Consider the following 24,025-nt stretch of genomic DNA (forward strand, 5'->3'; position numbering starts at 1 on the left):
GCAGAACATGCACAGAAGATTTTTGGGAACTGGTAAATTGATGCAGGCTTAGGATAGAGAGGCAGTAGGAGTGGTAATGCTTGAGAAGACACTACTTATCACCTGAATTCATCTAATTTATGTTAGGTATTGACACTGTAAAGTAGGAAAATAATGTCCATCATACTACTTCAGAACTACAGATAAAAAGGTCCAGAGAAAATAAATTAAATTATTCATTAGGTGAGTTTCAAACCAACATGTTGATATAAAATCCTTTTGCACAACTAAAGATAATAAACATATGCAAATAAATCTATGAAGAGGATTACTTATTTTTTCTTCCAAAGCATAAGGATGGAATTAAAAACAATATGAAAGTGACCTTTCATTACTCATCATGTTTTCCACATTAGAAAAAAAAGTCAAACATACCTTCACTGGCATGTCGGTCTCTAAATATGTTCTTGGGGTGGACACTGAATCCTTCTATATCATGCACTGAAGATGCTCTTCTTATACTACAAATGCTTTCTCTGGATCTGGAATGTGTTAGCTGGGAACTTGACTGCAGCATGTCAGGGTAAAGTCGGTCCCATTGCCTTTTGGGAGAGGAATGGTCAAGAGGACCAGATATGTTCACCAAGGGAGAACATTTGCTGGGCTGTATCAAGGCTTTTGTATCATCAGCTTCAGAGGGGCTGCAGCTTTCTTTTGTTGGAGACTTAAAGTGCTTCATGGCTACGGAATCATCGCTGTGTTTCGATGAATCGATGACTACGACATCTGGGTCTTCCTGTGGTAAGGACTGCTTTCTGTAAGTGAGAACTCTCAGGCCAGGAAATTTGAAGCCAAAAAGTTTCCCTACAAAGGGAAACAGGAAAAAAGCTTTACTAATATAATGAATACGTGCTTCAACAAAAAACAAACATTATTGACTCATATTAAAATACCAAACATGATAATTAATCAGCCTAATTGGAGTTAGACCAATATGAAGTAGTATATAAGTACTAAGATGATAATAAAACATGTTATATTTTTCATGTTTAGACAATAACCCAATAACATGAATTTGTTACTTAGATAACTGCTACACTTTAGTTTTAATAAAATGAACATTTTTTCCATTTAATCCATGGTAAAAACAGGTAAAGAACAGTGCCTCATGTCAAGAGACAGATGCAGGAATGAGTATGTGTGGTGGGGAGTATGGTTAATGTAATGGGAATAAAAGGGATGGAAAATGGAGTTTGGTATGATATAGGCTCAACAAATCATAAAAGTCTGCATTCATAATGTTGAAAATTGAGTTTCAATGGGGAAATATGGTCAACTGTGTACCACAGATTCCTCATTCCATCTTAAATGCTTGAAGACCTTTGGTTTCCAAAATACATGTGAAGATATGAATTTAGTTTTGCAGTACATGTTGCTGTTGTTTCAAAATCCAAGAGTGGGGCATGACATGTGAAATGTATCTGAGAGTAGACACTGCAGAAGAGGTCAGCTAATATAAACATTCAGTGGTAAATATTACACATGTAAAGATTAGCTAATCAACATAAATATTAACACATTCAATATGAAAATATTAGCTGAATACATATGCTAAATGGAAAATTAAACAAAGACGGTATTATTTTTTCACCCTTCACTTTAGCAGTAAATGGACAGAAAAAAACAGAGAGAGAGAGAGACAAAAGCACCATATTTAATATTACAAACAATCGTGCTCACTGTGATACTTTGCTGGTGGGTGGCAGATTCTATTAACTCTTTGAAAAGTCATCTATAATATTTTTACAGTATACTTTTATATCGGACTCAGCAATTCACAAATGCCATACTGCAAAGGCATCAAAAGTAAAAACAATCTAAATGTCCATTAGAAGGAGAATGCTTAGATTTAAATCAAGACATGTATACACTCTAGAATATTATGCTACACTTAAAAACATATGGCTTAATTAAAAGATATTTAAATGTTGCACAAAGTTAAAAACCAAGACTTCACCTTATGTATTTATGACATTATTAAAACCAATAAAAACCTGTATTGTTTGTTTGAGTTGAATGATAGTAGAGAAAGACCAAAGAAAACATACTCCAAAATATGAATGTTGAAGAGCTCACTGGTTTGGAAGTGGAGTTATCAGGTAATGCATTCGTTATATAATCTTAATGATATTTTGAACATGAATGATAAATTATAAAAATGGGGAATGGCAAAAACAAATCTTTTAATTAGGTATACAGGTGGACCCATTGCAACAATGAGATGTACTAGTCGTTATGTCCAAAAACGAACTTTACAATGGTGGCGGGGGGTGAGGATCAGGTGAGGGGAGGTGGGGGAAGTATGGGAAGGGATGGGAAGGGGAAACAAAGAGGAGGCAACAATGCTTGATAAGAAACGTACTCGTTATCTTGCCCATGTAATTGTAACTCCTCTGTATGGTATTCTCACAATAAAAAAAAAAACAAATAAAAATTTACCCTGAAAAGAAAATCAAAGGATAATAGAAAGCACATAAACAATAATCAGGAATCCAAGTTTCTCTAAGCATTATTTACAAAAAATTCAAAATACATAATTTTATTACTAGTATAATAGTTGAATCTCCATTATACCATTTTTACCATTATATATTGTCATCCACCTTTTGTCTCTAGATTACAATATATCATACTCCCTTACATTCATAAAATAGCAGTAATCAAATATAATGAATGCTATTTTCTAGTATATTTCCTATAAGCATCTTAATGCATTGAAGACACTTCTCAAAATTTTAATATATTTACTATGGACTTCTCAATGCATGGAAGACATTCTTAAAACTCCTGAAATTCTCTCTATTTTGATTACATTATCCTAATGGATAGTCTTATTTAAATATTTGTTTTCATTTTTGTCTTTAATTCATGACCTAAACTTCAGTCTCTAACTCAGATATATATTCTGTTTTCTAAACCTGAGTATCTAATGGTGTTCTCAACACTTCCCACGAGGTATCAGTTAGACACTTCAAAATCTCATAGTAGGTTCTAACACCATGGTTTACCTCTGCAGGGATTTTGTTGTTTATATGGCACAATCAATCTATCTGTGTGTGTGTGTGTGTGTGTGTGTGTGTGCTGGTTTTGAGGCTCTGAGACTTAAACTCCGGAGCTGGGCACTGTCCCTAAGCTTTTATTCTCAAGGCCAGCACTCTGTCATCGAGCCACAGCTCCACCTTCCAGCTTATTGGTACTTAATTAGAGACCAAAGTTTCACAGTCTTTTCCTGCCCAGGCTGGCTTCACAATGAGATCTTCAGCTCTCAGCCTGCTGAATAGCTAGGATTATAGGTGTGAGCCCCCAGTGCTAGTAAATAATAGTTGTTATCTTAAAAAATACATCTGATAGCACAAACTATTACCTAAACTGCTCCCCAAACAAGATACTTCAGTGAGAATTGTAGTATCTCTATCTTGAGTTCAACTTTCCTCCATGTAATCTAGAATCCAGCCATAAAGAATTTTTAATTTCTCTGGAGACCTGTAGTTATTCAGCATTTAGAACTTTCTTCTGTTTCATGTCTTTCTTTCTGCCTGTTAGGCTTACGCTTTTGGCTTTAACCTAAAATTTATTTATTACAGAAGCTTTTCTTTCCTTCTGAGCCAAGTCATTTCCCCTTCATAATTTTCTACTATACCTAATAATTATAGACTGAGTGATTAAAAATATTATCTTTAAGTAATTGTAAAAGGGCAGTTCAGTATAACAAAGCAGTTTATAAATACAATGCATCTTCATCAGTGTCACACCTTCAACATTCTAACCCCCCCACTTCAATCCACCCCTTCCCTTACTTTTCTTAATTCTGTGCTATATACAATGAATTGCTTATCCTTCCCTATTCCTTCCATCCCTCAAATTGTATTGTTCATTTCCAACCCAGTGTCAAGTGAGTATCATTTTTGCATTAGTTCATCCTTGGTTATTCTCTCTGTCTCCCCTGTTTCATTTAGCTACCCCTCCCCCTTAGATGTAGCCATTTCCTGTGTTAATTTTGTTGGGCTTTCCCCTAGTGCCCCTAAAAGATTATACTATTTGAACTCTCCATAGAGTCTATTATACTTCAGCTAATTCATTTGTAACCTTGACTTAGTGATTTTCTGATTAACGTTTTCCTCCCCTATTTTAGTGGAAGTCTTGCAAAGGAAGGATCCTCCATCTGTTTTATTAACTATTGAACTCGCGTCCTGATAGAATGTCTGAGCATGGTAAATGACACTGCAGTCAGACTCTAAACTGAGTTGATTATGTATTCAATTTTGTTATGGAAAAACTAGAGTATTTAGTTGCTATGACCATTATAATTAGATTAGCTTAACCTCCTAGAATCTCCTAGGATGGTATTGATGTCTATTTACTAATAATGATGGGTTGAATAAGGCTTAATGGCAGCTATACACAGTGAACTCTATACCATATCTTATAAATCTGAAGTGGCACTTATTCTTATTTTCATATATTTATTCAGATTATTAATAGCTACTAATCTGGAAGTATGAAATACAAGTGTTTCAAAGCTCCTCATCATTCAATAACTTTTATATAAAAATGTCCATTATAGAACATTTCAGAATTAAGTAGGGTATTTATTTTATAATAAATAACTTTATGTTTGTGGTCTGTGAGTGAAGAGTGTCAAATATAATTGAAATAAAATTTTTCTCTTCGGAATCATCTAACACAATGTGAAGATAAACCACAACCATATTGAACATGAAATTCTGTTTTAATAAACTAAGAAGAGCAAATAATCTGTACAAATATGATTAAATATCAGTGCATGACAATAATTGTTTTACAAATATTCTTACACATTTCTTCTAATAACTTCATCTGCTCTAGTAAATTGCCAAGTAAAAATTGGTGAGCTGTATCAAAGCTATTCGATTAGCTTTTAATGCTCATGAAATTGAATTATAAAGTGGCTTACAAATCAATTTTACAAGCTCATTACTATGCATTGAAGGTCAATACCTACTTACATTCATTCTTCATTGGTTACATTACCATCCTCCTTTAAAAACAGCTTGCTGGCTTTCTTAAATTAATGACCACACTAGCATTTAGTTTACTCCTATAGTTTAGTCATACTCAAGGTGGTAACAGATGGTCTTTTCTGCATCAATAGGTTAATATGACCATGTTATATTTCATTACAGATTTAGTTGTCTAACTGTAGTTCATCTGGAAAGAATACACATTGAGAAATTTGCTCAATGCTAGCATTTTTTGGCATAAACTTAAGAAAGCATATTGGGTACAGGTGTATTGTGTACTTAACATTAAAATATACTTGTAAGTTAAATCTCCATATTTTAGCATATTTCTGTTGTAGCTCGAATAATTGTAACAAATAATATTTAGTCTCATATCTACTAAAAATCTGAATAAATCTGAAATAGGAAAAAATAAAATAAGTTTTTTTCACCCACATTGTTAGAAAGAATGATACATTGTAATAAGCTACTTATATGAATCCAGGTGCCAGTTGTTTACCCCGGTAATCCTTGCTATTCAGGAGGTTGATATTTGAAGATTGTGGTTCAGAGCCCATTCAAGCAGTAAAGTCTGTTAGCCTGTAATCTCCAATTAACCACCAAAAATAGCTAGAAATAGAGCTGTGACTCAGGTGGTAAAGCAAAGCAAAAAGGTCAGGGACAGAGCCCAGAACCTGAGTTGAAGCTTCAGAACTGGCACACACACACACACACACACACACACACACACACAAACCCACTTATACAAACATAATTTTGTTTGAACACATTTCATCCAAAAAAACATACCATTGCTAATATCCATTAACATTAGAAACAATCTTTCTTGGAGGAAAATATTTTTGCAAAATTCCCCATATACTTTTGATCATTGAATTTCTTTACAGTAAAACAGTAAATACTTAGTCATTTGTTAGAATTTTGTTAATCTAACAATTTTACTACTAGGCTCTTCTTATTGAATCATGGCCAGAAGGTAGAGAGAATCGTAAATGTAAGTGGTCGTGCAAGCTAGACTTTGCAGTAAGGCATGGAGAAGAAGATGTATGAGTTGGAGGGAAGGGGAGCGGGGATATTGTTAAGGCCATAAGGCCAGATATTTCTATTCATGAGCCGGTGGTGGGAGGTGGGAGAATATTTTAAATTGATTCCCTGAAAATGGACTTTCTAATAGATTTAATGGGGAGTACTCTCAGAAAATAATGTCTAGAAAGAATACAGGATTGGGAAGAGGAAAGTAAACTCTTTAAACTCAATTGTAGCTTCACTAGGATAACAGTAAGGTTACCAAGGCTGCTATGACAAGGTACTCTTGTCCACAAGGATCTTTCTCAGGCTGTGCTGCAGTATTATTTTGTCCCTGGCTCAGCCTACTTACTGCCTTAGGTTTCACATTCTTTCCAGATGCCAATTTGGTCCTACATCCATTGCTGCTAAATCCAAGTTGGAGGTGTTTGGCATTTTTATGGTAAAAAGCCTTAAAGTTAGGTAAGGCTGTTCCCTGCCAAATTACAGCTCCCTGAGAGAGGCAGAACATCAGCCAATATTTCCACCAGCAGTGCAAAATTAAAGTATCCAGACTGCATGCCACAGAGGTTTAGAAAAGGCAAGGATAGCTACCTGTGAATCTAAAACAGTCATTCTGTGAATTAATTATACTGTCAACTATTATCACCTGAAATAAGAACATATGAATTTGGATTAATGTGCTTGGATGAAATCAGGGTACTCACATATCTGGCACATGAGATAGGAACCTTAAAAATCACTCACAAATGGCCAGTTCATTTTCCACATAGTGTCTAGTGAGTATCACTGTTGTACTTGATCATCTTTGTTCCACCTTTATGAGCCCTCTCATACCCTCCCAAAAAAATAAACAAGAGAAAAGGTAAAGAGAAAAAGAGACAGAAACAATGTCAAATAAAAATGCCTTCTGTTTCAAAAACAATCAGTGGGTGCAGTTTCTCTAGCTATATTCCTAGACGTATGGAGAGAGATTATTTTAGTCCCTCATCAAACAACAACAACAAGGGGTCAAATTTGGTGGGAGAAACAGGGAAGATGATAGAGGATCAGCCTTAGGCATTTTTGGGGGGGTACTTTCAGAGGCCCCCTGCAAGAGGATAAATATTTCCTACATTTAAATAGAAATGGAAGTGGTTGATGTGACTTATGGGCTCCTAGGACAATCCAGAGCATTGGCAAAGAAAGCTATCATCGGCAGGAAGCCTGGAAGTAAGTACCATACAACTTGAATTTAGTACTGATTGATTAACTAGCCTGTTTAGTGAGCAACAAATGAGCCAGTTTAGCTAGTTCTGTTTTGGGTCTAGTGAAAGTAAAGGATCTCCAAGAAATCTAATGACTCTGTGAACCTAAAGGTAAATATGATGAGGGCTGGGGAGAGATTTAAAGCATTGGTGATCAGTAATGCCTTGAAAGACCAAGACTTTCATGACCTTGCCTAAGGTAAAAATGGAGAAGAAAAAGCAAGTTCTTTCAGAATGGCAGCAAGCCTAGGAAGAAATTGGAATTGTGAAGTAATGTGAATTCTGATGTGGCACTGGGAGTCAGGTCAGGGGAAGGTCAGGTGAAAGGTTCATGATAATACATGGGAACAATCATAGCAGAAGCTGCAACAGGGCACTTTTGAGAACATGTTCACAAATCCTGCTGTTGTCTAAGTGACACTGTATCCAACTCAGCCAGTGTATCAGGAAAGAATTAGACAAATAGAATCGGATAAGCTAGATTAGGGAACAGGGCATGGTGATAGATTGGTTTTAGACACTCAAGGTTAAAATTCCTCAGTGAGGAGAATAGCAAAACTAAAGCAAACACACCAGTATTACATGTACCGAATTCAATCTCCAGGTGCTTAAAATAACTGCTTAATAAATAAATGCATGACTTATCCATGCTGTGATTTAGTTTCTCTTTCATTGATTTCTTCCTTTTCCAAATGCCAAGGGAAAAAGTACATTTAAGTCATGCGGAATTGACAGTAACTTGACTCAGGTTGAGTCTGAATGATCATATGGTCATCAAATTGACAGGGAATGGTGGAATTTTTCAACACAAATGAAGCATCCACCAGTTTCCCAAATGCTATATAAATAGAGATAGTCTCTGATTTGGTATTAGCTAGGTAGCAAAATCTTACAAATGGTTCTTCACATGAGGCCTGTCTAATGTATATATGGTGTTCTGGACATTCATTGACATTCATTGTTAACATAGGAATTGTGCACATTTTTCATCTACCAGTGGTTTTCTTCAGCTTAGAAGTATGTACTTAACCCAAATACTTGGAAGGGGATAGATATAAAATTTATTGCAACTATGTCTGAATTTTTCTCTGATTGATTTTTGCAACCATGTCATAAACCCTTTCCCTATACCAAACAATCACTAAGAGAAGAGACTTCTGAAACACATGATAATAGTAAACATTGGTTATATTGTAAAACCTTTAATTAAATTCATCTGAATAATAAATTGTTTTGATAGTAATGCTTGCTAGGTGGAAAACTCTGCATTATTCCTTCAGCTCTTTGTCTTTGAATTAGAGAATGACCTTAATCCCCGATGGAAAACAGCAAAAACACTGTGAAAGCCCTTTTGTAAAAGAACTGTACAGAAAATTTCTTTGATCTTTAGCTTGGGGTCTGAAAACTGAGATACAAATTTGAGGGAGTAATGTAACTGTTGAGGCAAATATATATTTTATGTGTTAATTACCGTGAGTGAATCCAAAGCATATGAATACATTTTAGTGGCTTAAATTAGAAAGATAATTGCCTAAATTATGGACTGCATTTTGTGTATATAAACTTAGCTTCTGTTGTAGCTTTCAGGATAATTTAAACTTTGATTTTAGTAAGCATAAAAGTGAAATTCTCTTTGATTTGAAAAGTGAAATTTTAACCTTTTGAAAGATAATGGGATCTCCTTTATATACCTTAATAAGATTAAATGAAAAAGTTCACTTCTGAAACTCTGAAAGGTACTGTCACAAATAATATGCTACCTCGTGAAAATGGCAATACTGCCAAAGGCTATCTAAATTCAATGTGATACCTATCAATATCCCAACCTCATTCTTCAATGAAATGGAAGAAGCAATCTAAAAATTCATATAAAACAATAAAAGACTCCAAATAGCAAAAACAATCCTTAGTAGAAAGAACAGCACTGGAGGAATGTCAATAACAAATTTCAAACTCTACTACAATGTGAAGCAAAATGTAACCCAAGACAGGAATTCAAGTATTTTTTTTTCTTTCTTGTTAGTGTTTTAAATGTACTTGTAATGCACTATGTGATTCTTTTGTTTCTTTTGTATGTTCTTCCCCCACTGTATAACCCCTGTTTTCACTGTGTTTGATTCTGGTGTTTTGCATCTTGTATATGCATTTTTGTAATTTGGGGAGGGGAAGGGATATAATGGAATGCTTAAATGGGGATGCAGGCTGACCCATTATGAGGATGAGATGTACAGGACACTATGATGAAAACGAACTTTACAATGTCAGGATGGGGGGTGGTGGGAGGCATTGGGGAGGTGGGGAGGGAAGTGATGATAGGGGGAAAACAAAGGAGGAAGTAACAGTGCTCGCTATGAAATGTACTCATTACCCTACTCATGTAATTGTAACCTTTCTGTACAACATGTTTACAATAAATATCTATATATAATAAAAAAGAAATAATATGCTATAGAAATTCATAATTATTTTGGTGTATGATTATATTTATTTGACATAAAATCCATATTTTAACTTTAGATAAACATCAGTGAAATTAGACTATGATTTTCAAACTTCTGTGTGCAATAGAATGACTTAAACAATGTGTTAAAAAACACACTGAAGAATTTCTGCGTTTCTGATGTGAGCCAAAATAATTTGAATTTCAACTATATTGAAAGGTGCTGCTTATCATTAATTATAAAATTCACTAATGTTCATTTAGTAGGAAACAATAGTTTAATTACTTAATATAATATTTATGTTTCTAAAATAGCTTTGAATACTTATTGCTGGTATATATGATAAACATGTAAAAGTGCATACAATTTCTTAATATGCAGTAGAACTGAAGGTTATTATTGGCCACTTTAAACTTAGTGTTCTTCAGTTTTCCACAACCTCTCCTCATGATATTTCCTTCTCTTTTATTTCTTGTAGTATTCATTTTTTATTTGTCTTCTAGGCAAGCAGATGTGAGGCAGACAGCAATAGAGTCAAGTATGAATTGCTATTGTAATAGAGAATAATCGTGTAGATCTGTTTGGGTGAAGGAAACATACACTGGTGAAATGTTCTCCAGGATAGATTTGCTCTAGGAGAGATGATGTCATGATGTGAAAATAATGCAACATGGAAAGAATGGTGGCTCCACATACTCTTTAATAAACTATGAGATATGATGGGATGTGAAGCTAAAAATACCAAGATGCTTACTGGGATAGGTATTTTACGTTATGAAAACATAATGCTTTGGAGTTTTAAATATTTTTAAGCAATAGAAAACAAAAGAATATAAGGCATTGGTGTTTTAGATGTTAGTAGACAATGGTACAAACAACTGGAAAGAACATGAGAGAATTTTATTATCTGATATGTGGTAGTAGTACATGGAATATGAAGAAGAGAACCTGAAAAATGAGAAAAAACACTCCAAGCTAACAACATTAGCCCAAACCAGATGCATTGAATGTCTGAAAAAGACAATTGAAGGGGGCTTTGTGAAAGAGATATTCAGAGATCTGCTTTCATATGCCTGGTCTACTTCTATAGGAAGAAGAGAGGATTGGAAAATAGGAGAAGCTTTGCTTTCTGGCTTGTAGTGAGTCATCATTCTTGATGAATAAAGGAGAGTTTTTGATGAGAGTTTTTGATGAGCTACCATTTATGGTAGCTAGGAAGACACGTTTCAGCTAAAAAGGCTGAATGTTCCAGAAATACTAATCATCTTTGAAAGGACAGGGGAAATTCCAGGTAATGATAAAAGTTTGAGTTATGACTTGAAGATACTGATTTGTGAAGCCTTTATTGTGTAGGTAACAAATAATAACACCCAAGCTGGATGTCTAGAGATAACTGTGAAAGTAATGGATGCTAAAATAGCTCTGGGAAGGTAAACAGTGTTTAAGAGTAAAGTAAGAGGAGTTCTGGGGATGTACTTCAGTAGTGAAATGCTTTTCTACCATGTACAAGACCTTGGATGCTGGATTCCAAGAATCAAAGGAGAAATACAGAGAAAGTGGGAAGAAGGGGCAAGAAAATATTTTACTTAACTATCTTTACAGATGAAAGCTGCAGGGAGTATGGTAACATCAAGTGTAAAAGCAGGAAAAGAAGGGAATCCACTTAATATGGGACATTCAACATATAGAGTAACACACAGAAGTCAATTAATGGGCTAAGGAAGCATGGATATAATGAAAACAGATGAGTAGGGGTGGAAAATCAAAATGCCTATTGAAAGAGGCAAGTACTAGAAATAAAGAAAAGTAGCTACCAGCTACATACAAAAATTAAGAAGGAGGGTGACACACATCAAACTGAAAAGCACAGGCCCCATCTGAAAAGTGGCTAGTATTTGGTGCCAGCTTATTTTGAACATGTGGGATATATAGTTAGATACTCATATTTTTTGAAAAAATTAAACTAGATATCCTAATTTTAATGTGCAACATTCCATTTTTAAAATGCTGGCAAAAATTTCAACTAATTAAAACTTTAAAAAATATGATGTGATATAAACAAAATGTGTCTGTTGATGTGTAGGCTATTTATTCTCAGCAACATGAGTATAATCAACAGAGAAAGAAGCCAGTATTAAACATTGGCAAGTGAGGAGGCCATTGGTGAAGGCAGATTTTGAAGAAATTGAAGAGAATATATATCTCAAAAGAAGATTTGAACTTTTCTAAGAGTTGCTTGTCAGGAGGGGAAATATATTTCCTGAGGGCAGGCTGATTAGGGAATTCCCACACAATAGTTTCCCCCACTCCTACTATGAGGTACAGAGGGAGTAAATCTATAGAGGAACAAAGAGTAGATTTGAAGTTAGAGTCATGAAAAGTCTAGAGATCGTTTGCAATTCAAGATATGGGAAAAAAGTGAAGAATAAGGGGAAAAACACTTCTGTAGATTTGACAGGCAACATAGTTATTTAATATCTTGAAAACATTAATTATCTTTCAGTGAGTAAAGAGAACATAACTATAAATTTCTAACTTTCAATGGAATCTTAACATATCACAAAGATATAGTTGATAGAAAAAGTAAAATTTTCTTATTTAGTATGTGACATTTCCATTGTATAGATTGTAGATATTTTTACAGAAGGCATCAATCTAAAAATGTAATTAATTATATATTTTATTTGGTATTTATATTCATTTGTATAAGCTAATTGGCTCAGTTGGTTGGCATTTTATCAATTTGATAGATACAGCTACTTCTGTACTTGTTTCATTCTAGGGGACACAAATTATTATTTGTGGCAGATCCTATATCTTTTGCAGGTAATATGTTTGTGAAAAATTTTATTTTCCCAAAGAAAGCTGCCCACTTTTCTTCTGTATAGCTCCTAATACTGAGAAATGACTTACCACTGCATTCTATACTAAACAAGTCTCTGGTATCCAGAACTTACTCAGCTTAATTTATCACAGTCCCTTTCTGCGATCTATCTTTTCTATTGTGTATTTAGTACATTTTGTTCACCTTTAAACATATCAGTGTAATACTTCATTAAAAGAATCAGGGCTGTTTATGTTTTCATTTCACATTTTATTTGTATCTTTGGAGAAGTACTTAAATTTATGAAAATATGCATCTTCTTTTTTTTGGGGGGGGAGGGTCCAGTCGTGGGGCCTGAACTCTGGGCCTGAGCGCTGTCCCTCAGCTCTTCAGCTCAAGGGTAGTACTCTACCACTTGAGCCACAGCGCCACTTTCGGCTTTTTTTCTTTTTGCTTATGTGGAGCTGGGGAATCAAACCCAGGAACTCATGCATGCAAGACAAGCGCTCTACCACTGAGCCACCTTCCCAGCCCTGAAAATATGCATCTTTTAAAACAAACAATAGCCTTTTACTGAAAGGTTTTACCATTGAAAAGATTTCTCAGTGAAATCCTACTGGCCTATGGCATAATGTGTGCATGCATACAGACACACATAGATATTCTTATATAATTACACATACTACTTACTGATGAAAGAAATGCCAGTTTAAAATGTTTATTGGGTGCATAATGGTGTGTGGCTTTAAACCACACTTCCGTGTAGATCCTCTTATCTGATATGTAAGCTTGCAGTTGGACTGTAGGGCTGATGTAATATTATTATTTTGAGGGTTTGCATCAGAATATGTCTTGTTTGATAGTAGTGACTTATATCTGTAATCTTAGATCCTGAGACACAGATGTTGGTTGGATCAAAGCCAGTTCAGCAAGAAAACTCTGCAAAACTCCATCTTCACTTAACCAGCATAAAACTGGGCTGGAGGGACAGCTCAACACGTCAGCCTTAAGCAAGGAAGTTGAGCAATAGTTTAAAGAACTAAGTTCAAACCCTGTCTTCCTCCCTCCCTCCTTCTCTTCCTTCCAGCCTTCCATGATTTTGTCTACTTCTAAAAGATGTCTTAAATAGCCTATGTCATTATTTTATCTTACTAGTAAAATTTTACTTTAAAAGAAATAAATTGGTATGTATCTTTTGTTGGTCCTGGGACTTTCACTCAGGGTCTACTCACTGTCCCTGAGCCTTTTTGTGCTCAAGGATAATACTCTACCACTTGGGCCACAGTGGTGAGACAAAGGACAAAGGGTGAACCACTACGACAGTTGTACTCACAAGACACTATGTTGGAACTTAACTTTACAACTTGGAAGAGGAGCGTGAGGGGGAGGGAAAATGGGAGAAAATGAGGGAGGAGATAACACTCTTCCACAAAAAATGTACTCATTACCTTGCTTATGTAACTGTAACCCCTGTGACATCACCCTTACAATAATTGTTTTAAAGAAAGAAATCAGCAGGGATTTTCAAAGATGACATATTATATGAAGAATAAATTGGTTAATATTAGAAGCTATCCAACGTAATTTGGATCCTTTTTAACTTTTCTGCTTGATTTAACAATCAGTTATTCAAAATTTTAAACAAAATGAAAGAAAATGTAGATCATATAATGACAACAAGTGTGTAATCAAAACTGTTATCCTGGCTGTAAACAACGGGACTTTGGAATGTACTGGAAATGATTTTTATCTGCATATTTATATTCCCTTTAGTATTCTTTATGTGACAGCCATGGCACAGAGGAATTACTGAGGTTCACAAATGAAGGAACACTATCTCTACTGAGATCATCATGACTTTCACACCAGGAGGTACTTTGTTGAATATAAAGTTACATAGTTTGTCTATTATATCCTGAGAGTATATATATAGAGATTTTCTCCTATTTAGAACACCAAAACATTAAGTGTACATTTGTATTTCAGTTTTAAATAAGCAATTTAAATCCCTTTCTAAATCTCTATCCATGCCTTTCTGCTGGTGAAATCTCTTACATTTTATTTTCACACAATTTAATGAGCTATATGAGACAAGTATTCCATGAGGGAAAAGGAAAGATATTGAGAAGAGAATGAAGAACATATACTAGGAATCACACACTCCTAAAGAAATTGATTCTTTTGATATTTATGTTATAAATAAAGGATGACTTCAGCTGAAGTGTGTTCCCAGGAATCATTCAATAATGGCTAAATATGTCAGTGGAAAAATAAAAGCAATATAAAACAGATATAGACTGTAAAAATAATACTATGAGGTCAGAAAAGTATTTTATTTTCAATTTGTTTCTATACGTAACATTTGGCGTTGGTGACTTTGATAAGTTGGTGACTTTGATAATTATTCTAATATATGATATTGTTAAGGGTAATCGTGCAGAATATTGGATCTGTATTATATTAATATTAGCGATAAAATTTCTTTTGGAGGATATTAGCTAGAAAAGAATGGAACAAGATTTACAAGACAAAATTGATCTACCTAACTTGTCCTTAAAGTTAAGGAAAGAGGAGAAAAGGGTGTTGAGTATGAAAAATCTCTGAAAATACATTAATTAGAAACTTTTTCCTAAGAAAATGAGAACTAAAGAGAGATTTATGAAAATATTGACAAAAGGTCAATACATATATGATATATATACATGCATGTATATATATTTCACTAGAAATTAAAGATGAAAACAAAAATGACAAATATAATCACAATATATACTTGACAAATTAAAAATACCAAAGAAATCAGGAGAAAATGTGAACACAAGTAAAAGAAGGTAATATAGTGATATATTGGCAATAGATGGAAGTCAAAATAGTATAACCACTAACAAGCTGAATGATAGAAGAATAAGGATACTTGAGTAGTAAGAAAAGCATTACTGAGTAGTATTTCATGATGAGAATAGAGAAAGAGTAAGTTAATTTTGTTCTTGCTCAAAATACATAGCCTGAGAGAAAAGATAAGGGGTTAAGGGAATTACATACTTTTTCTCAGAACCTAAGCCATGAATTCTAGAAACTGATTTCAGATGGATAACACTTGATAATACTAAATTTTATTATTAAAATAATCATTAGAAAATGAATACAAATATAATCAAATACTGAACTGAAAGCAAACATGTAAGGAAACAAAACAAAAAAACAGTGTAAAGAAAACATTATGAAGTAATTTGAGAATATTAACCATAAAATATACTAGCACCAATTAAAAATTAATGTTACCAACTTCCCAATAAATAAGTGGGCTAAAAACTTAAAGAGAGAAACTTCTCTGAAGAGGAAAGAAGGATGGCCAATAGACACATGAAGAAATGCTCAGATTTCCTTGCAATGAAAGAAATGCAAAACAACATTGAGATACCACCTCACCCCAGTTAGAATGCCTATAATCAAGAACTCCAAGAAAAACAAATGCTGGAGGGGTTGTGGACAGAAGGGAACCTTACTACATTGTTGGTGGGAGTGTAAACTTGTCCAACCACTTTGGAAATTAGTATGGAGGTTCCTCAAAAGACTCCACATAGAGCTCCCCTACGAACCAGCAAATCCCACTTTTAGGCATTTACCCAAATGATAACAAACAAGACCATACTAAAGCACAACTATGTTTATTGCAGCATTATTTACCATAGCTAAGATATGGAACCAACCCAGATGCTCCTCAGTAAGTGAATGGATCAAGAAAATGTGATATATATACACAATGGAATTCTATGCCTCCAACAGAAAGAATGACATTGCCCCATTTGTTAGGAAATGGAAAGACTGGGAAAAATTATATTAAGTGAAGTAAGCCAGGCCCAAAGAAACATAGGCCCCATGGTTTTCCCTATTCGCAATAACTAGTATATGTCTGAGACAAGCAGAAAAGGTCAGATAAGTTGATGTTAGGTGAAATGAGCCCCAAGATAAGGACTCAAGTGGTTTTTCTTTCTTGGTATTGTTTCTAACATAGTTATAAGGTATTTTTTTGTTGCTTTGTATGTCCCTCCCCCACAGTATAATCTCTGCTTTTGCTGTATTTGATGTTGGTATAATTTGTGGAGGGGAAGGGAAAAAACAAATCGTTTAACTAGGGATACAGGTGGACTCATTGCAACAATGAGATGTACAAGTCGTTATATCGAAAAACGAACTGTACAACTTTGGCGGGGTGGGGGAGCGGTTAGTGGAGGGCGGGTGAGGGGATAGGAAGGAGAAACAAAGGAGGAGGCAACAATGCTTGATAAGAAATGTACTCATTATCTTGCCCATGTAATTGTAACCCCTCTGTATGGTATTTTCACAATTAAAAAAATTAATGTTATCAGTAAATGCACATGCTTACTAGAGTAAATATCAGATTAAAAGAGAAGTATCATTTTCTTATAAGTAACAAAGAAAACCCAACATCACTCAGTATAAAAGCTGCAACTAAATTAAATACTAAATGATGGTTTAAAACGCTAGAAAGAAAATGAGGGGGGGAATGAATGTTATGATTTAAGACATAGTAATTTGGATTGGAGGAATATTAAAGAAAAGCAAATAAGTAATCTTATAATAAGAGTTAACTTATAAAATTATATAAATATCAATGAAATGTAAACATCTTAGATTAAAAAAAAAAATACAGCATCCAAGCCAGGTGCCAGTGGCTCACGACTGTAATCCTAGCTATTCAGGAGGCTGAAATCTGAAGATCACGGTTCAAAGCCAGCCTGGGCAGGAAAGACCATGAGACTCCTATCTCCAATAAACCAGTAGAAAACCGGAAGTGGCTTTGTAGCTCAAGAGGTAGAGCGCTTGCCCTGAGCTGAAGAGCTGAGGGACAATGCCCAGGCCCAGAGTTCAAGCCTCACGACTGACAAAAAAAAAGTAAAATAAACAACAACAACAAAAACAGCATCCATATTCATCAAGTAGAAACTACAAGGAACAGCTAAAGAGATAAAGAGAAATATTCTAAAAGTTTAATATATTCAAAATATAAGAAATATGTGAGTAAAGAATAAGTCAAAAAATAGAACACATATAAGATAGACTTGTAAATAGTAGAGAGCAGATTTTGTAGTTAATAATCTCTAATATCACTTTTATTTCACTTCTACATAAGACATTCATGAAAGCAAATAAAATAATAAGGCAGAAAGCAAATCTTGAAAAATTAAAGGTGGAGAAATAATAAACAGCATTTTGTGAATCTAAAAATACCAGAAATATTAACAAAAATAAAACATAAAAACACCTTTCCTACAGAAAATTCAGTTTTATATTAAATAGCTTTTTAAAAGAAAAATAAATAATTTATGCGGTAATAGCTTATTAAATCTTAAGTGTTCTTAAGATTATATATGAAAATACTAGAAAAATGAAAATAAAACAATGCAGTAGAAATATGCAACAAAAAAACTGTAAAACTTAAGTAATAAAGATATTCACAAAACTTTGTAAATATAAGCTGGGAAGGTGGCTCAGTGGTAGATTGCTTGCCTTGCATACATGAGGCCCTGGGTTTGATTCTTCAGCACCACATAAGCAGAAAAAGCCAGAAGTGGTGCTGTGGCTCAAGTGGTAGAGGGCTAACCTTGAGTTGAAGAGCTGAAGGACAGTGCCCAGGACCAGAGTTCAGGCCCACAACCAACAAAAAACAAACAAACAAAAAACCCAAAAAAACTTTGTAAATATAATACTGGAAGAATTAATAAGTTAATATATATTTATTTGTGGAAAATGCCTAAAACAAAAGTTTTAAATAAAAAATGATAAAAAGTTTTCAGAAAGGTATTACCTAGAAACAGAGGAAAATGAAAATCTTATAAAAGATGATTTTGCACAATTTATTAAGTGAAACTCTTTAGTAAATTTTATTGGAACAACTAGACAGCTGCTAATAGAAGATAACAAATATATATATGTAAACATATATATGTGTATATACATATAGTGCAGCCATGTCAACTCAGAATGAATCAAAGTTCTTTAAAAATGAGTTCCAAGAATATAAATTATTTACCACTTTTATCGTAGTTATGACTCAACAAATCAAAAGTGACCATCTGACAAAAAAAACATAACAAACTAATGAAAACAAAAAAGACATTCTCTGAGAATGTATTTGCAGCTTATTTTACAAATTTATAGCAAAAGAGAAAAATCATAGAAACTATACATAAGAAATGAACAGACATATACTAGTTATTGCAAATAAGGGAAACCATGGGATCTATGTTTTTTTGGGCCTGGCTTATTTCACTTAATATAATTTTTTTCCCCAGTCTTTCCATTTCCTAACAAATGGGGCAAAATCATTCTTTCTGTTGGAGGAATAGAATTCCATTGTGTATATGTAACACATTTTCTTGATCCATTCATCTACTGAGGGGCATCTGGGTTGGTTCCATATCTTAGCTATGGTAAATAATGCTGCAATAAACATAGTTGTGCTGGTAGCTTTAGTATGGTCTTGTTTGTTATCATTTGCGTAAATGCCCAAATGTGGGATTGCTGGGTCGTAGGGGAGCTCTATGTGGAGTCTTTTGAGGAACCTCCACACTGCTTTCCAAAGTGGTTGAACAAGTTTCACTGTATTTGATGTTGGTATAATTTGGGGAGGGGAGGAAAAAAAACATTGTTTAAATAGGGATACAGGTGGACCCAGTGCAACAATGAGATGTACAAGACGTGATGTCGAAAAACGAACTTTACAACTTTGGTCTGGGGCAGGGGAGGGGGGGCGTGGGGCAGAGGGAGGAAGGAGATGGGAAGGGATGGTAAGGAAACAAAGGAGGAGCTACAATGCTTGATAAGAAATGTACTCATTACCTTGTTCATGTAATTGTAACCCCTCTGTACTTTATTTTCACAATTAAAAAAAAAGAAATGAATAGTTGTCAAAACAAGAAATGTTTATGGTATGTAAATGATCCTTAGTCATAATGAGACATATATGCTAAAAGAAAATAAAATATTACTTTTCATTTAATATAACAAAATCAGTAAGATTGACTCTGATTCATTCAGTTGCCATTTTTTTGATAATAGAGCTAGTACATTTCTAAAGATAGTGTAAAATAATTCAAACATGAAGTGAAATTTGTATTTGAAAATATTATATATAAAATCACCATTTGATCCTTAGGATTCTTGATGATAGTTTTGTCTAGAGTGTGTGTGTGTGTGTGTGTGTGTGTGTGCGTGTGTGTGTTTATCTTCTACATGAAAATACATATGTACTATATGTTTTCCTTTTTTTAATTTAGTATTGGGGTTTGAATTACAGACCTTTCTCTTGTTTGAAAATTCATTTTTATTGTAAAGGTGATGTACAGAAGGGTTACAGTTGCTTAAGTCACATAATGAGTACATTTCTTTTTGAAGTGTCATTTCTTCCATCATTTTTCTTCCAATTTTTCCCTCCCCAACTCCTCTCCCCAAGTTATATAATTCATTTTCAACATAGTATCTAGTAGTGTTATTGCTGAATTAGTTCACCCTTTGTCCCACTATTTCTGTGCTTCCCCTTCCCTTCCCTCAAACAGATAAACTTATACACAAAACAAAAAGTACAAAATAAAAAAACAGCAACAAAAGACAAAAAGCAAAAGCAAAACAAAAAAAATCACAGAAAGTGAAATGAAGAATCTCTTGTTTCCACTCATTGTAATTCATTTTTATGAACACTTGAGCCAACTCTCCACCCTTCTTTGCATTATCCATTTTTCAACGATCCATCCATTAGCAGGATGGATTTCTTATATAAGACTTTATAATATAAATATATTTTGAGAAAATAATAACGAAGTGTTTGAAATTATTGATGTAAGAGAATGTCAACAGCGTTTGCACAGGTGGCCTCTTACTTACGGTTTACAGTTTTGACTGGTAAGATTGGGTTTACCCTCTCTGAGGAGGCAGCACTTTCTTCATCTGTCACATATTCAAAATTAATGATGAACATCATAGCCACACCCTCTTGGTTTTTCACAGGAATTATGTGAGTGTTACAAATGAAAGTGGATCCTAAGGGAATGAAAAATGACTGTTAGATCAAACACATCCCTTTTGAGCTGTCAGTAATAGAGTTGAAATACAGTTCTCAGAGAATTTAATAGCTTAAATGACCACTGAAATTCAAGAAAAGTAATTTAATTTTTTCCCTTAATTACATATCTACTTACATTCTACTACATACGTGTGCAGGAACATACATGAAGACTACTAGCTAATTTCATTACTATACTGTTGAAAAACAGAATATCAAGTCTTAATATCACCCCCATCCCCTATAGTAATTAATATAGAAGGAAGGTATTCTCACCCTTTGCTTATAAATTGGTAGCAAATCTTCATAATATCTGCCAGTATGAATAATGGAGATAACTTAACCCTTCTTTTCAAAATCAATGTTCATGAATATAGTTGAAGAGGTACCCTCTTTTAAATCAACTGACTTCTGACTCCTTAGATCTGACTTCCAGTAGTCCCTTTGGACACTTTCATCATGTCTTTCATTTGGAATACATTTGTTCTTTAATTGTAAATGATTACAGTCTTGCACAATAGGGATTTGCTTAGGTTTATTAGTCTTGTAAAGACAAAAATTTAAGGGAGGAGTCTTGATTTTGTAGATGATCTCAACATCCATGTACTGCTTTCCTTTTTAAGGAGCAGCAAAAAAATGATCATGAAGGAGAATGAGGGTTCAATATAGAGACAGGAGTAGGTTAGGAGCAGGGCTGGGGACAGGGTCACTGAAAGATCACGGAGGAAGCAGCTGAAGCTCCAACACTAGAAGGAGCCAGAGTGGTTGGTGGCATTCTAAAACAGTGTCTACATAAATGCTGAATATTACAAACAAAACCAGTACTATGGGAGATAATGCTTTACTCCTTTTTGATCCCTTAATTCTGGCTTCTGCTTCCAAGGCTGGAAACAAAGGCTATTCTTCATGCTGCACTGGATTGAAGCTGTCACAAGTTAGGGCTCTGGAGAATGACACTGGTGATCCAATTATCATTTGTAAAATTGCTTCAATTTCAATATATTCCATTGTCCAAATACCTAATTCCATTGTCCAAATACCTAATTTAGAAACACATTGTCAAGGCATACAGACTCTGTATCTTAAGGATGCTTATGTGTTAGTTATAATTTAGCTTTTCAAATATGCATAACCAAATTTGAAACAGAGAAGCTCTTGTTATAATTGATTTCATATTTTATACAAGGTAGCAGATGTTGGAAAATAGCTTTAAGAATGATTTGCTGCATCCTCAGTCTTCAACTATATCTTCAATTCATTTAATAAAATAGTTAGCTAGAGCACTTGTCATTGTTTCCATGGTAACAAATGGGCTGACTTTAGTAAACACAAAATAAGCAATTTAAGAGTGTTCCATTAGAACTAAATATAGAACTGCTTCAGGCCAGGCATCACAATACACACTGGTTAAACAGAGAGTCTGAAGAGATGTGAGAAAAAACCATGATGTACTTTCCTAATGAACCAAAATACATATTGATTTTACCACTTAAGATAACATTTTCTGGATCATTTTGAATATCATTATGAAATCACAGATTTGTTACTTAGCAGTTTCAAATCTTTCAACATTTGGGGATATACTGTTGATTGTAAAGCAAAACACAGATTTTTAAGAAAGCAATAAATAAAAGATGCAAGGAGAGAGAACTAATAGGTTTATAATAGAATACAGTAAATTAATTTTAGTAATACAGGGAAAATTCAGGCCTTTCAATACAAATACTTTCACATTTACTATCTACTAAAAGTGTACAGAACTTCAGAAAAAACAGCAATGCATATATGCACTCTCTCTGTAGCCTACTGAATAAGAAGTGTAAAGAATCTTAGATTTATTGTCCATTATCATTGTCTCCTATGTGTTTCTGTTAAGCAATAATCTCTCAGGTGAAGATTCACATTGACATGATCTTCACTTTTAGTTTTAGGATTGAATATCTCTGTCAGTCTTGAATAGCCTCCTGGAAAATCAGTCAGTCAAAAGTTACATAGAATTTAGAAGACAAAGAAAACAGAATGTATATGGAGAAGAACTGTTTTAGCCTATGTAAGTCTACAACTATCAAGTTCTGTCAAGATACTGCTGTGGTATTGTGACATGTCTCTAACAAATCATTACCACCTGATCCTAAATATTGTTCTAATGAAACACTGACAGTCAAAGCAATGGAAAGATATTCCAGCAAACACTAACTTATCAATGAAGAGAAAACAGACATGTTCAATAATGCTTAAAGAAGAGAACTCACCAAATCTGGGAAATTTAAGATCTTATTAAATTGCAACTTGTATTCAAATAAAAGTAATTATGTTGAAGAAGCAGAAAATTTACATTAACATGATTACTTATAAAGTTTCTTATATAATTATACCATATTAATATTTATTTGACTCAGGTTCAAGTCCACATTTTATATCCTGAGCACAAACATTCCCTAAGTGGGAAAGACTATTTAGGAGGAATAATGATCATTTTAATAACATTTCTGGGATTTAAAATTTTTAACTGTTGCCATTGAGCAAGGAATGTAGGCTAATAGAATAATTATGAAAATTACCTATTGCTGTCAGTGTCATCAATTTTTCTGCAATTTATGACTTTCCTTATTAGCTACTTTTAAGGTAACATCTTCTTCTCTCTCTGTCTCTTTCTTTCTTTCTCTGTTAGTACCAGAGTTTGAACTTGCTTGCTTTCTTGATCGTGATTAGATTTCTATCACTTGAGTCATGCTACCAATTAATTGGAAATGTAATTACTCAGACTTTTCTGCCCAGCCTGACTCTAAACTGTGATCCTCCAGTGAGTAGCTAGGTTTAGAAGTGTAAACCAATGGCACTGTGTCAAGGTATTGTATTGTACTGTCTGTGTTCACAGTACATCCTATGTCCTTAAGAAACAACACAGAAGTCATACCTAAAGCAGTGTGATGGTGATGTGGTGGGGTGAATAGGTAAGGCAGGGAGCCATACCTTGTAGAAGGCTAAGCTATGGATCTGGAATTTTTGTTTCAGGCTGAAAGGTATTGTAAAGTTACGTGTGAAGATTGGTGTTGTTTAAAATTTGTCTTGTTGGGCAGGCCAGGATGCAAGTAATAAAGACACTTAGAAAAATATTGCAACAGGACTGGCATGCAATTTTAATGGTTTGGACCATTGTGGTGGAGGTAAGGGTACTTCAGATTTCATATAAGATATGTTAAAATTAGAAATTACTTCACATTGTACATAAAAACAGCAACAATGAAGAAAAACATCTTGTTTACATATCTTGCATCATCTTATATGGTCATATGAATAGAGCTATTGTGATCCTCTGCTAGGACTATCCTAGACATATACTAATCATCACAAATGAGGAAAAC

At 34.1% G+C, this 24,025-nt stretch overlaps 1 protein-coding gene across 3 annotated transcripts in view; it reads right to left on the reverse strand.

The window, feature by feature from the left end:
- The window catches only part of Kcnh7 (potassium channel, voltage gated eag related subfamily H, member 7), a 463,174-nt gene that overhangs the window by 149,273 nt on the left and 289,876 nt on the right, over positions 1 to 24,025 (reverse strand). For all 3 annotated transcript variants that reach the window (XM_013027877.1, XM_013027869.1, XM_013027883.1), the window contains exons 3-4: positions 20,483 to 20,638; positions 415 to 843 (exon numbers count right to left, since the gene is read on the reverse strand). In XM_013027877.1, coding sequence (XP_012883331.1) covers positions 415 to 843; positions 20,483 to 20,638 — 585 coding nt within the window. The remainder of the gene's footprint in view (positions 1 to 414; positions 844 to 20,482; positions 20,639 to 24,025) is intronic.

The sequence above is a fragment of the Dipodomys ordii genome, unplaced genomic scaffold (genome assembly GCF_000151885.1).
Source record: "Dipodomys ordii isolate 6190 unplaced genomic scaffold, Dord_2.0 Scaffold5, whole genome shotgun sequence".
NCBI lineage: Eukaryota > Metazoa > Chordata > Mammalia > Rodentia > Heteromyidae > Dipodomys > Dipodomys ordii.